The sequence below is a fragment of the Vigna umbellata genome, chromosome 2 (genome assembly GCF_029865625.1).
Source record: "Vigna umbellata cultivar VRB3 chromosome 2, Vumbellata_1.0, whole genome shotgun sequence".
Lineage (NCBI taxonomy): Eukaryota > Viridiplantae > Streptophyta > Magnoliopsida > Fabales > Fabaceae > Vigna > Vigna umbellata.
Genome location: NC_142166.1, coordinates 22,187,921 through 22,202,263, shown reverse-complemented (window position 1 = coordinate 22,202,263; position 14,343 = coordinate 22,187,921). Strand labels below are relative to the sequence as shown.

The following is a 14,343-nucleotide window of genomic DNA, read 5'->3' as shown; positions in this document are numbered from 1 at the left end:
AACACAAAAGATCAACAATTATTCCTGAACATCCTATTTCACATGTAGCGGAGAGAGTTAACCACATGCCAAAACATTTGACAAATTAGTAATCCAACCAACAAACATATACACTTTAACCCACACTTTACCACAAATGAGAAACAATTGATCTATTATCTCGTGCTGATGGGAACAAAGACCACAAAGTAAATCCTAGAAAACTTTGGCTATCATGGGTGGCGTTTTACAAAAAATTTTATATGTAGTTGATGAAAGCTTTTTACAAATAAAGCTGAAAGTTACTTGAAAACATCCTACAAACAAAGTTTTTTACAAATTCCTAGAAAACTAGACAAGTGATTGAATTAAATGCGTTTTATATCATACACCCCTATATACAGACATGTGAAAATATGCTCAATCTGACCTGGTACGAGATTTCATAGAGTTGACTCGGCAGATTAAGAAGCCACAAAATGTTTCTGTTCAGGGGATTGATTGGGCCGAATATGCCCACTGACAGACTTTGGTTTGAAAACACCCCACAAATAATACTTGTCACAAATTCCTGGAAAATTAGATAAGTGATTGAATTAAATACCTAACAGCAGATTTTCTAAATTTATAATAAAAGCCTAAGGTTTAGAACATACTCCGATCACTTGGAGGTAATAAATGTGAAGAAAAAATGAGGAGCTCTATGTTGTTAATGACCGCCTTGAGAGCAAATTCTTGTTCAATTACTTGATTCATCACACCATCAAAAATCGACTCATCCCTAATTGATGTTAGAGAATATACAAAACAAGGTTTACATAGAAAATTACAAGACCAGTCAGTATGAAGAATATATTCCATTGATAAAGCATACCTTTCATAATGTGGAAAGAAATAGAGACCGATACTATCACCGTTAGGAGGAGACGTATCAAAACGTTTGGGCCAAATACCACACCTCGATGACATCTCCACATCAAGCAGTGTAGGAAGCTGTGTCACTGCCAAATGCACTTTTGAGCAAGCTGCGCTTGACGCATAAGCAACAAGACCAAAATTATTTGCGTTCTTCAATATAAATTGTCCCCTATACATGAAAAAATGTATGTAAAGATAAGGTGCATAAATAACCCTCTAAGGGAATTATAACAAATTACTTGAACTTCACTTCAATGATTAACAGCACAAAAGCAGCCTCAAGACAGAAAAATAAAGCAAAAATCTCACGTCCAAACTGGATCACTAAGTGGGTGAGCACGGCTAGGCTTGTCAAATTCTGGATAACTATGGTGTTGAGTCGTTAAGGCTTCAGAGTAAACATATTGCTCATGTTCCGATGCTTTCTTGTCAGTTGAAATATTTATAGGACCTTTAGGTGATTCAGGTTCCTCATAATAGATGCCATTGTCTTCAAGGACCGGTTGTTTCTTCTCACTGTCATTTTTCCTAGTGCATTTATGAAAACCGTCAGATGATCTGACAGATTTTGGTTTTCTAACTGCAAAACTCTCCTTTTGCATTTTTATCCTTCTATATTTAGCTTCAGCAACATGAATTACACGCGTGCTTCTTCTTAATTCTTCAGATCCACATCTTTTGGGATTACGTGGTGCACAGTCCTCACATTTCCAGATAATTGTTCCATCATCTTCTGTATAGAACTCATCTAAACAATATCTGCAAATATATAAACTATTGTTCCATCATCTGTAGAACTTATTTAAACAATATCTGCAAACATATAAACTATTTGTTAAGCACATTTACATATATCAAGCTAGAAAAAGAAGTACACAACACCTTAGGTTCCGGTTTTACACTTTCACTTCTCCACTTGAAACACATGTATGAATTGTGGATATACTAGTATTTGGACCCGGGCAATATTATTTTTAAGACAATTGAATTTTGTTTTCCATAACAATTAGAAGTAAATCAAGAAGTTTAAAATAAATATTACACTTTAAATAATGATAATAATAAATATGATTTAAAATAAGAGACATTAACATAAGAATATTCACGTTCAATGCAACCATCTCTAACATCGACAATTTGACAACACTAATGATAGTAATCATTGTTTTGTTGAATTTGCAGATTCAATTTTTTGAACATCTATGCATGTACATGTGAACATCCATATACAGTTCTGTTTTGAATTTCAATGTGGAGAAGTCCATTCTCATATGCACATATACAAAACATACAACCTTATTACATTTAAAATGGTATTGAAAAAACAAAAGATCACAATGTTTGACAAAGACTCACAACCGTGTATGATTAATTTGTATACCACTTATTAAAGATTTTCAAATATTACTTTGTAAACCACATTTGTAGTTGTAGTTTCCATCTTCATCCAGAATTAGTATTTTCATTCCTTTCTTTTTAAAAAACCAAGAATAAATAGAGGAGAACTAAAAGTATGATAGAACAGAGGAAGAAATGAAAAAGGAAGAGATAGATTGAGAGAAGTAACTAAATGAGAAAAAAATAGATATTATACTTTAAATATGTATATGTTACTTACAATAATGTGGCCATTACTAATAAGAGTTCTTTCTTCTGGTATTGTAGAAGCTATTGTAGAAACTAAGCTTTTACCTGACATGCTTCTACTGGTATTGGCCAGCTTAGGTTCCAGTTTTACACTTTCACTTCTCCACTTGAAACACAAGTATGTATGAATTGTGGATAGATTCGGATCACATCAATATATAAACTGGTGCAGTGTAACATAGAATCCAAATAAGACGAATATTAAGCTCCTTAATAAATTTACTAATTAACTTTACACGTAGTTTATTCTATAGAGTTGCCTCTAGAACATCAGAGATTTAGTGAAATATTAGCTAGTTAGTCATTTGAATTTACAAATGCAGCAACAATTTCTCTAAATAAATTACTTTCCTTCATAAAGTAATAAAATAATAAATCTGAAAGTGGTAAGTGACCTTCAAAGAAGAAGAGATTGGAGGCTATATGCACACGGGCTTGCTATCACATAAAGCTTTCAGTGACTTTCACCGTAAGAGTTCAAATGTTGAGGTTCCCATTTTTAATACTAAAAGAAACAGCAATATTTGAATTCATACAGCGAAGGTAGCTACTTAAAAATAGAAAATATGAATCATAATCAATGAAGCCCATAAAGTGATAACCTATAATTCGGAACTTATAGCTTCTAAATTATTCAATAAAAGACCAAGCAAATTGATATTGTTGGTACATGGTAGATTAATCAGGGCTAATACATTACTGTTGAGAAATTCCTACCGCAATTTTTATAATTTGGAAGATTTTTTCATTAATGTATAACAACTTGTAAGACAAAAGTACATAATATACATGCTCCATCTTGAGGAAATCTTAGAACATATAATGTATGTGTACATTCAGTTAGTTCATTAGTTATACTTGTTTCCTCTTATTTAATTCCAAATTACAATTTTCATAATGTGAGTCTCACTATTTTTTCCTTATTCCTAAATTTTTGTTGGGTTAAACATTGAAAATTATGCAGTATCGGTGACTTCCTATTTTTTCAATGTATAAAAGTAAAAATTAGAAGGGACAAATAAATCAAATTCAAATTCTGTTCCAGCATACCATAAATACCATACAATGCGAAAAACTCATACCGTATTAGTGAAGTTGTAGGAAAACCCTAGAAAGGGGGGTTGAATAGTATTTTCATAACTCTTTTTCGTGGCTATAAGGTTGATCATGATGTACGTTAAACTTGTGAGCTAGTTGTGTTCTATCTATAAATGTTATTCTGTTAAGTTCGTTTATAGGACCAACTCACTCATTTCCCAAGAGATTTGTTTGTAATAATTGACAACAGTAATTTTTACCATTATCTGTGGTGCATTTTTATACCAAATCAATTCTCTTTGAGCTTGAAGCTTCTTTAATCCTCTCTTTTCTCTGACTTTCGTGAATAAGTTTAGTCTAGGTTACACTTAATGGTTTTCATCATTAATTCTCTCATTTTGTAGGCAAATTGTGTGCATTGGAAGAGCATCAAAACCATCAAGGAGTTGGAACCCAGGAAAAGCAGCAAAAGCATCAAACTAGAAGGCACATGAAGGCAAGCTCCTCGCCTGGGTGCCCCCTCAGGGGCACTAAGCGCCATTTGTTGCGCAAATTCGCCTGGGCGCCCCATATAGGGCGCTGAGCGCCATCCAGTTCTGCTGAGCTTGTGCCGAGCGCCCTCCTGTCTGGGCACTAAGCACGACACTTGCTGATGTGGCACCCTAGACCTATTTAAGGCTACCATGCAATGAAGATACTAACTTCTTGGCGGCTAAAGCACGACAACGCCATTTTGGACCTCTTGGAGCAAGTTTGGGTGTGTGGGAGCTCTCCATTCCTCTTCCTTGGGTCTTCATCTCTTCCATTTTCTTCCGTTGTAAGCTCAAGCTCTCCATGACAATGCAGAGCTAACTTCATTTTGTTGGGGAATGATGTAACTATTAAACTCTTATGTAAATGAACTTGTTTTTAATGAGTATAAGCTTCTTTCATTGATTGTTAGTGTTTATTTCCTTTTCTTAAAGCTTGTTATGATTTGATCAACCATAGCATGATTCTTTGGTTTGCTTAATGTTGGAAAATAAAACTGGACTAAACACCTAAAGGGAATTGTATCTAGGAATAGAACTTGAACCTTTGGTTGTCTTAAATCTCATTTCTTAAAGCGGATGAACTTGTTCGGTTTTCCAAGGGATTGGAGTTTAATGAGTAAGTCTAGCCTCTCTCTACCAAGGGATTGGGTTTGAGTAACTTAGTAGGTTGACATGAGCAATTTAATGCAGAAGACATGATGTGCATTTGTATGAGTGTGTAGTAGGTAAAATCATACCCCAACATTACCAATCCATATCATCTCGAATCATTCCATTTCCTAGTGTTTTAACCACAAAAGTTCAATTTACAACTTATGCATAATGTTTATTTTAATTGCACTTAAATCTCACTCAATGGAATCATTCGTTAGTCTAAATTAGTTAAGTAATTATACGATTGTTTAGTGTCACACGAGTATTTGGTCTTACCGGTTTATTACTTGATACGATTCAGTACGCTTGTCGGGGTCTTAACAATAATCCTTCAGGATGTTAACGCTCATTGAAGACTTGTTGTTGACTTGTGTGTTCAGAGATCACTTCCATTAAGAGTCAATCATTTACTAAATAAACTGTAACAAACAATTTTTATATTGGTTCACTCATTAGAGTTATGTCCAATTCTCCTCTAAGTTAGAGGGTTCCATTAAATATTTAATGAAGTATATTTGAATATTCTAACCACTCCTGATATCCCTAGTCAAACTGAGTAATCACTATTACTCTGACTAGTTGAGTTTCGCTCACTCTTGGTTGCACAGTATTCTTCATCACTCTTGGTATCCCTAGACGCTTCTGGTGTCTCCTTGACACACCGTCTAGTTTAGTTTAGCCCACTCTTGGTTGTCTCTGTCCAATAGTAACCACTCATTACTATGACTTCGACTAAGTTTCACCCACTCCTGGTTGGGCAATATTATTCACCACTCCTGGTATCCCTAGACGCTCCTGGTATCCCTAAACGCTCCCGGTATCCCTCTAATACACAGTCTAATTGAGTTTCACCCACTCTTGGTTGTCCCTGTCCAACAATAACTCCCAATTATTGTGACCTCAACTGAGTTTCACCCACTCCTGGTATCCCTGGTAAGCAAATAACCTCCATTTACCCTAGAACAGTTGAGTATTCGCACTACTCCTAGTACTAGAAAATTTTGGTATCCTCTGATACGCTGCCTAGATTTCCTTAACTCTCTTGAGTTAAGTTACAAGTGTTTTGATTCTCTTCAGAATTGCAATCAATTGATTGCTTACAAGCCGTTTAGACTATTACTCTCACAGAGAGGATATATTTTTAAATACAATAAAGTCTATAATACTATTACAAGTCGTTGTGGAGAGCTTGGCAGTTGACTTTCGTGACATGTACTCCTTTTGATCTCAACAATCTTGCTATTGTCCAGCTTCTTTGATGAATGTTGGGGTTTTTGACGTGAGTTTTATGCTCTTCCTTTGAGTTAAGAAGTTGAACCTCAAAAACCTTTAGCATACCCAACCTCTTCTCAAGAACCTCAGCTCATCATCTCTCTCTGAAAACTTCCCCCTACTCTCTACCTTCAACCATGGCAGCAGCTTTACTAAACAACCTTTCTCTTACTGAAGTCATGGAAGTTATGAAGAGGACAAGCAGCATCCGTCTATTTGATGATGAAACTCTTCTCTTGGAAGACCTTGGCAGAGATTCAAGCACAAGAAATTGAATTATCAAGAGTTAGATGGCATGGAGCAGAAAACTACTTCTCATTGGACGAGCCCATTCTTCTAGAACTAGTAAGAGAGTTCTGAAAGAACGCTCAAGTTGAGCCTGACTGCATACTGTCAACGGTTGCTGGAAAAACGATTGTTGTTGATGTAGAAACCATAGTCGAAGCAGTCAACTGCTCTCGTTTCAATGACTACTTCATGGAGGATTGGGACAAGATCTATGCCATCGGGAAGGGGGAGAAGGTTCTCTACGGAAAGAACTTTGAAAAGAGATTCATGTGAAATGACATTGTCATTGAACAATAAGTGAGCCAGCAAAGGCTCTCCTCCACATCTATAGGAGAACCTTCCTGCATTCTAATTCCATCGGCGAGCTGACCTAAGTTGGAAACGTTTGCCTTCTTCAACCTGTTGGCCAACACCGACTTCCATCTTCCTCATCTCATCTTTCTTCATCTATCACGAACAATGGTTAACTATGAAGCCAAACAGGAAGGACGTTACTGCTCACGCCTTATCTTCGGGATAATTACTAAGCAAGGAGTCATCAATCATATATCGACTCCAACTTTCCCAACCCCAACTCTGGATGTCATTCTCTTGAATGGTGCTACGAGAGGAGAGAGACTCCTCATCAAAGAAAGAGAAAACCCTAGGAAACGTTGCAGAAGGATAGAAGAAACGTATGGAAAGGAAAAAGTTGAAGGGCAACAAAGACGCAAATATTGTTCCAAGTCTGCCAGCTGTACTAGAAGATACTTCTGCTAAAGGAACAGTTAATAAAGTTAGGCGATTAATTGTCAAAAATAATGAGCGTCTAACCATCAGAATTGAGAGATTACTGGAAGAGCATAGAAGGGGGAAGTTCATGTTCAAAACCTTCTAAACTCCATGCAGTATAACCCTTCCAAACCCTAAGATAGAATCTAGATTTTTTTTTGTCGTTTCCTTTGTTCTGCTTGTTTCTTTCACTAGTTTATCTTTTCCATATTTGTCTTTTCAATTGTGATGTTTATCTCTTGATTGCTTAATTTAACAAGCTTACTTCTATTCAATTTTTGTCTTTTGTAATTATAACAATAGCTAGAACATACATAACAACAAAATATTAGAAGACAAAAATCTTAAATAAGCCTAAAGGTTGTCAAAAGTTTGAGTTAACTTGATGAGCCCATAACCACGAAGACTGTTTTTGGACAAAGGCCCACACATGGGACGGCACTTGGAGTGGAAATATTATATGACTGTGTTGACCTTCTAGATGGCTTGGGGCATCCTTGGAGAGCAAGGAGCTGCCTAGCTCATGCTAGGTTGACCTAGCTTCTAGAAACCTATGTTTTTTTTCTTAGAGGTCCCTACCATGCCTATATAATAAGGTCACAACTACTTGTAAAGGGTTGAATACTTTGAGTAATGATTATATTCAGCCAAGTGTGTCTTTCTTTTCTAGAGTGTACTTCTCCCTTATGTTATCTTGAACTTGGTTCAAGTGATGACAACCACCACATATCTTAGGTTGATCCATCCCCAAGTGGTGTGCCTCCTTCCCCTTCTTCTTCTTCTCTCTTTCTCTTCATCTTTTGTTTCTTTTTCAAGTTCTTATGCTCTTGTTCCTTGTATGTTCATGCCATTTATCTTGTTTTTATTCTCTTATATTGGTTCTTGTTTAATTGAACCCTCTTCTTCCTCTTCTGCTCTTGTGAAGTGAACCTTCACATTTAGATAACCTCAAAGATTATCTTCATGTTCAGTGAGGATCTTTCTTATAGTTTTCATAACCACAAACACCTTGTAATCAAAAATTAAAATGAACCCTTATCATAACTCCTACAAGATTACGATTGATATAGCTGATACAAAAAACGACCAAGATAGAACAAACAAGTTAACTTCCCGTCAAATTCCTTTTTAAGTAAGCTACAATAAACTTTTTTGAACTAATAAAATTTCATAAACTAGTCAAAAGCAAGCCAAACTGTATCTTTAATTAGTCCTATCCTTATCATAAGGAAATGTAACCGTGTCTGTTTTGATAAAGAGATTTAATAAAAGTACCTGGAATTTTAGGCAAAAATCAGGGGAATATTTTGTCTTGGTACTTGAAATCAGTTGAGGAAAATACAAATCTTAAGGGATAGATAATGTAGGTTAAGATCCAAGGATAACAGAGCAACTAACTATGCTTATAAAAGGTACCTCTCTCATTATGGGAAGTCTCACTCAATTCTGAATGCTCTAACTAGAAATTCTAAAAATCAAACCAGAGTACTTTTCATTAGAACAAAATCAATATAGTTTTTTTGTCATTCATTATGACAATATTTTATTAAGACTCAAACTACTAAAGAAATTAACTCTTTTATAAATATATATGTAATTAAGTCATCTATGTAAGTTTAAAATTTAAACAGTACATAGTTCACTATTGTGATTTGTTATTTTTATTTATTGTGAAGTTTAAATATTGAGTTATTGTTTTCTAAAATGTATTGCTGTGTATATATGTCAATACCATTAATATTAGGTAAGCTCTTAAAAATTTACAAATCAAATCTACGAAAAATGTCATGAGTTTATGTAGAATCTCAGACTTCACAACCTTGCCAAAATTGTATCAATTTTAAAAGTCATTAATACATATATATCTACTCATTTTACAAAACGTAGACATTACTTTTGGCTTAACAAATCATGCAGATATCAAATCCAGTAACACAAAAATAATCCCAATTAATTATCCAAAGACTAAGTCACAAGACACATACCTATGCTGAAAACAAGCTTTACATCGGACGCAATATACGTGGCACTTCGGATTTCCTTTATCACCACATATTAGACAGCTATTTGTCTGTCAAATCCATTGAGACAATTGTGGACACGCATTTTAATATTAGGCCACGAAACAAACTATAAGTAGAAATGTTTTAGACAAAGGAAAAATATTGCTATCAATAATCATAGATAAATTGGTTGAGTATTGAGATAAAAGACATATTAAAACTGCGCATCAAACTACAAAAAGGGTCCTGTCAACATTTTCTATTAAGAACACACAAACTCATCAAAACAATCACAAGGTCAAGTATCCATTACTCCTTACATATCCACTGTTGAAATAAATTAAGAAAATTGGGGCAACACAAATCAGAAAAATGAAAAATTAGTTATTCCTTAGCATATCTCCTACATGAACACGTTAAGCAATGCAGCATTTTCTAGTTCAACATAAGAAACTCAAATATGGGTCAATTACCAGCTGCAACAAATTTCTATGAAGTCACGACTTATAACTCAAAATTCCAAAGGATTTTGAAAGCAAGATGCAAGCTTTCGGAAGTCAAAATTATATTAACTTCAGAATATTTGTATCTAATTTTATGCTCAAAGTGTTCACAACAATCTTTAACATCCTTCTAACTTCATACAGAATTACGATATCTAGCACATTTATACGACACTTTTGGGGCATGATAAATGAGGATGCCCCTAAAACGATGTCATAAAAGAAAGAGTATTGCTAGTAGAGACTTGTTCATGCTAAACCCTACGCATGGCAATATATAAGCCATAGAATTCATATATATTTTAACAATTTTGAAGATACTAAAATCTTATTTAACCTAATTTTAACAATTGCAAAAACATTTGATTATAGAGTGCATCTAATATTAACACAACACACTACTCCAAAAGTAGGTTAAATGATCTTTTCGGTCCTTGTAAGTCTATATTTTTCAAGTTACACATTCAATATTGACAAATAAATAAATAAAAAGTCACTGAAAATAACTTTCATATGTCAAGGACATTTGAATGAAGGATGAACATGGGATATGAAAGTTACTTTTAGGAACTTTATATTAATTTATTAAAATTCTAAGACAAAATTGAAACCTTAACATATTTTCAAAGACCAAAATGATCACTTTACGCTAAAAATAATTAGTTATTAAATGGATCAAGTCTAATGGATTGTCCAAGATCCAGTCATATTAAATAAACTGTGACATAAATTGAATAAGACATCTTAACCTGGCTCCTTTATATATAGCCTACATGCAGTGAAACTTCAATCAAATCTACCAAATCAGCACCCAAGATGTTTCCAAGTTGTTTAATGTTTGTTTGCTACCAGACAATTCAAACTTGCCAACTTTATGTTGAACCTGTGCGTGTGTGTGTGTGTGTTAATTTTTAGGGGAGATGGATTAAATTGTAGGAAAGGATTATAAGAAGTGTTAGCTTGTGTAATTGAAGCATCACCAAGGCTAGTGTGGCAAGGTTTAGGGAAAGAACTAAAAGCTAAAATTGCCATAACATCTATAGATCTAGAAGACTTCTCTGGCTCAAGAAATTAACTTAGAGCAGGATAGATAAAATTGAAAATTTTATCAGTGTTTAAAAATTGAGATAATAATAAAGAGTGAAGCCTGATTTAAGAAGCTTGGAAGTATGTTTTTATTGCTGAAACGTTTAGAGAAACTATTTAGATAAATCTTTCTACAAAAGCATATCGTATAGGAAATAAGAAAAAAATAAAAATTATATATTTAAAATTAGTTTATAGATAAACTAAAGCAATCTTTTTTCAAAATAAAGATGATATATATATATATATAAGAAGTGTATTCTTAATTCATTTATTTATGCTCTTCTCAAGCATGTATCTTTAGAAAAGTGTTCCACAAACAAATCCTACTGTTAATAATATCAGATCAGGTAAAGTAAAAAAGAAAGGGTGAGCAACAAAGAGTGTGAGCGACCGAGAATCGGAAGTGGTATAACTGTGATTCGATTTTTCGAAATCTAGAAAAAGAAAAAAAAAAATATTTTCAAGAGTGAGAGCAATGTGCATGTGGGCATACTTTTTGTCTTTTAGAATTAGAATAAAAGAACAATATTGAATCGCTAAACTTTGACTACGACGGTAACGTCAAAATTCTCAGAAACTCCACTGCCAAAATTGACTGAACTAGTTTCGATCTTTCAGAAGCTATTCTTGACGAGTAAAGTACTGTGTATAAAAAGTTACGAAATTGGTTGGAAAAAGAAGTTCACATTGCATCGTGAAATTCAAGGGTTAGAGAAAGGGGGAAAACAATGAAAAGATGTGTACCTTTTCTCGATGATGAATCATCTTCACAAATCGCTTTCCCTGAACCGATGAACAATTATCGCCAAACGCTCAAGTTAAACTGTTCTATCATATGTCTCTCTTCTGTTTTCTTTTTCACCCTAGGTCTTTCTATTTTCTCTTCAGTCTTTTTCTTCACATAACATCATTTACTATTTTCTTTTTAATTTTGTTAAAATTTACTTATTTATTTATAGTAAATTAAAATGAAAAATCATAATGAGATATTAATTTTCCCTTATTTCGTGCCATTTTTTAAGACACGGATTTTACTAGTAGAGTCCGCAAAAAAACAACTTAATTGTTTTTCTTTTTCTTGTATACATGAAAAGTTAAATTGTAATAAATGTTTTTTTTTTCATGTATGTACAGTATTCTTTTTACTTTATAATTTATATTTATTAAGTATTCTGATTTGTTTATCTAAACATTTAGTCTACTCGAATGGATATTTTCATCATAGGGGCAATAAAGCCATGTCTTTTTTGGGTAGGATATTTTGTTTTTTTTTTGGTCAAAAAGCCATGTCTATTTCCGAAGAGGTTTTACTAGAATAATTTTCTTTTTAAAAATAATAATACTTGAAACATCCTTCTCTTGAAATTGGCATGAAATAACTGAACAACCATATCTCTTTCTCAATTTTTATTCTACTTTACGATTCACATATTTAATATTTTGGTTTAAATTTTGGTGATTACCATTTCAAGAGAATGAACTACCATGTTTCAAAGTTATTAATATATCACAAGGAAAAAATAATAATAGCATATCCTTTAAAAGGTTATGCAAGTTTTATAAGTTAGACTTAAATCTCTATTACTTTAATATGTTGTTAAAATCATAAAAATATATCTTAGTTTTAGTTTGAACTTTTCATGTTATTTATTATCTCTTCCTTGTTGTTTCTTTGAGTTCCATGTCTTTTATTATTAAAGTCATGTGTAAAAATTTGAAAATAAGTACAAAAATAAAATAGAGAGAACTTTTCCACTTACCCGATTAAAAATTATGTAATAGATATTTTAGAAGTCATTAGTGTTTCTAATATGTTATTAAAAATTCATTTTATTAAAAAAATACCTAATTTTAAGCATATCATCTTGAAAGATTCATAAAAGAATATAAAATAAGGTTGATATCAAAATATTTTAATCAAAAATTCAACATAAATTATTTCATAAATTGCCTCAATAATAAGTTCTCTATTTGAGTGTTCTTAATTTTAACTTATATTCATAAGTTAGTATATACAAAATAGATGTTAAAACAACCTTTATAAATAATGACCCAAAAGAAGAAATTTATACGACTCGAACTAAAAGAATATGTAATTTATAATAAAAGAACAAAAGAACGTAAACTTTTAAAACTTTTTAATGAGCTAAAATAGGCATAAAAACAATGACATCAAAACCTTACTAAATTTTTGTGATGGTTTTTTTTGCTAATGACTTTGATAAAGGTGTGTACAATAAATTTGAAAACCGTCATTGACATATGAGTAATGTAATGATATAGTTTAAAGAACAAAATTATTTAAGATTTTTAAAAGTGAGAAAAATAGGTGAAAAGATATATATTAGCAAAGAATAATATGTCTATAATATTTAAGATTGATAATGTAATAAAAATTTATTTCTGTTTGGAAGTGAAGTTAAGAGGCTGAAAATTTTTTTTAACAAACATTCGATTTGGAATGCTCTATATGCGTCAATGCATTGCAATGCGATAATAATGATATTTAAAAACAAAACAAATAAGAGAGAAAACATACATATACAATATATATATATATATATATATATATATATATATATATATATATATATATATATATATATATATATATATATGTGTGTGTGTGTGTGTGTGTGTGTTTTTCCGTGGTGGGGTTGAGTCACTGAACACCTTCACAATTTGTCTTCTTGTCATCGAGTCTCGTTCCAAACTCCGTTGTCTTGATCTTCCAAGGGAACCTGTCAAAGATCCTCTGATGTCAAAGTCAGTATGTGAACTGTTCGCCAATTCAACAGAATAGTAATAAATACACAGTAAATGCAACGTACCTACCACTTACCTATGACCTATATTTATAGTTTTCGTCATGGACTTGGGATTAGTGAAAAGTTAATCACAGCCCAATTTTAACCCAATTTTAGCCCAATGGTCTTAATGACTCAGATAACCTATCGGCCGGTCTTAGCAGACCGTTCGGTTAGGTTGATCATACGTTGCCTTCCTTGGATCATCCGGTCCGTATGGTACATAAGCCCCCCAAGCCATAGTGAACGTAGTGGACGTTGGGTTTAAGGCCGACTACTATTTTGGTTACGGGTGTGGGAGCTTCTTTTGCTCTCCGTTCATCCTCGGCAGTGGATTTGGGTTGGAGGGCGTGCAGTTTGACACTATTGAAATCCTGCCGCCCACCAACTTTTGAAAATGGGTTTGGGTGGGAAAACAAGTGTCGTGCGCGCGATGGTAGGAGTTCAGGCGTCTCCGCATCCGGACCGTTAATCATGGTCATTTTTTACGGTGAAGATGCATTGACGGTTATCAAAAATTTTCCTATAAATAAGAGGGTGGGGACACTGTCATTTTTACTTTCTCACTTCTTTTACTTCCAGCTTCAGATTATTCTTTTTCCTTCAGGTAATAAATGGCGATCGTCCATTTTGAGTCTTCTTTGGAGTCGTCGGGCAAAAGTGGTGATGGGTCGACGGGCGGTGATGGCGAGCGTGGTTCTTCTCCGAGCTCGGTGTCGTCCTCCTATTTGGAAGAGTCTGATCGGTCACTAGGGTTAAGCTCTCTTGTACATAATGAGGATCAGTCTTTGGAGCCTAACTCCCCCACTTATATTGATAAGAGGATTATCTTCGGGATACC

The 14,343-nt window shown here is 33.5% G+C and overlaps 1 protein-coding gene across 6 annotated transcripts; it reads right to left on the bottom strand.

Moving 5' to 3' along the window:
• Positions 1-11,596, bottom strand: LOC124826606 (PHD finger-containing protein 1-like). Of its 6 annotated transcripts, none has more exons than XM_047299468.2 (6): positions 11,440-11,596; positions 9,086-9,171; positions 1,207-1,656; positions 854-1,066; positions 636-760; positions 1-550 (listed from the first exon to the last, which is right to left on the bottom strand). In XM_047299468.2, the coding sequence occupies exons 1-6, from the start codon at positions 11,458-11,460 to the stop codon at positions 444-446; spliced, it is 1,002 nt and encodes a 333-aa protein (XP_047155424.1). In that variant the 5' UTR covers positions 11,461-11,596; the 3' UTR covers positions 1-443. The 6 variants fall into 6 exon arrangements, with proteins under 6 accessions (XP_047155424.1, XP_087962546.1, XP_047155428.1 ...); XM_088106420.1 differs by adding an exon at positions 2,590-2,707 and having other exon boundaries at positions 636-1,066; positions 1,207-1,710; positions 11,440-11,493; XM_047299472.2 differs by adding an exon at positions 2,590-2,707 and having other exon boundaries at positions 636-1,066; positions 11,440-11,493.
• Between the last annotated feature and the right edge of the window lie 2,747 nt (positions 11,597-14,343).

What these genes read in the sequence shown, in the direction of transcription:
- LOC124826606 (XM_047299467.2), bottom strand. Translation starts at nt 11,460, where the DNA reads ATGATTCATCATCGAGAAAAG. An exon ending in TGATTCATCATCGAGAAAAG is followed by an intron (nt 9,172 to 11,439) that starts GTACACATCTTT and finishes TGGATTTGACAG; the next exon opens with ACAAATAGCTGTCTAATATG. An exon ending in ATTACCTCCAAGTGATCGGA is followed by an intron (nt 551 to 635) that starts GTATGTTCTAAA and finishes CTAATTTTCCAG; the next exon opens with GAATTTGTGACAAGTATTAT.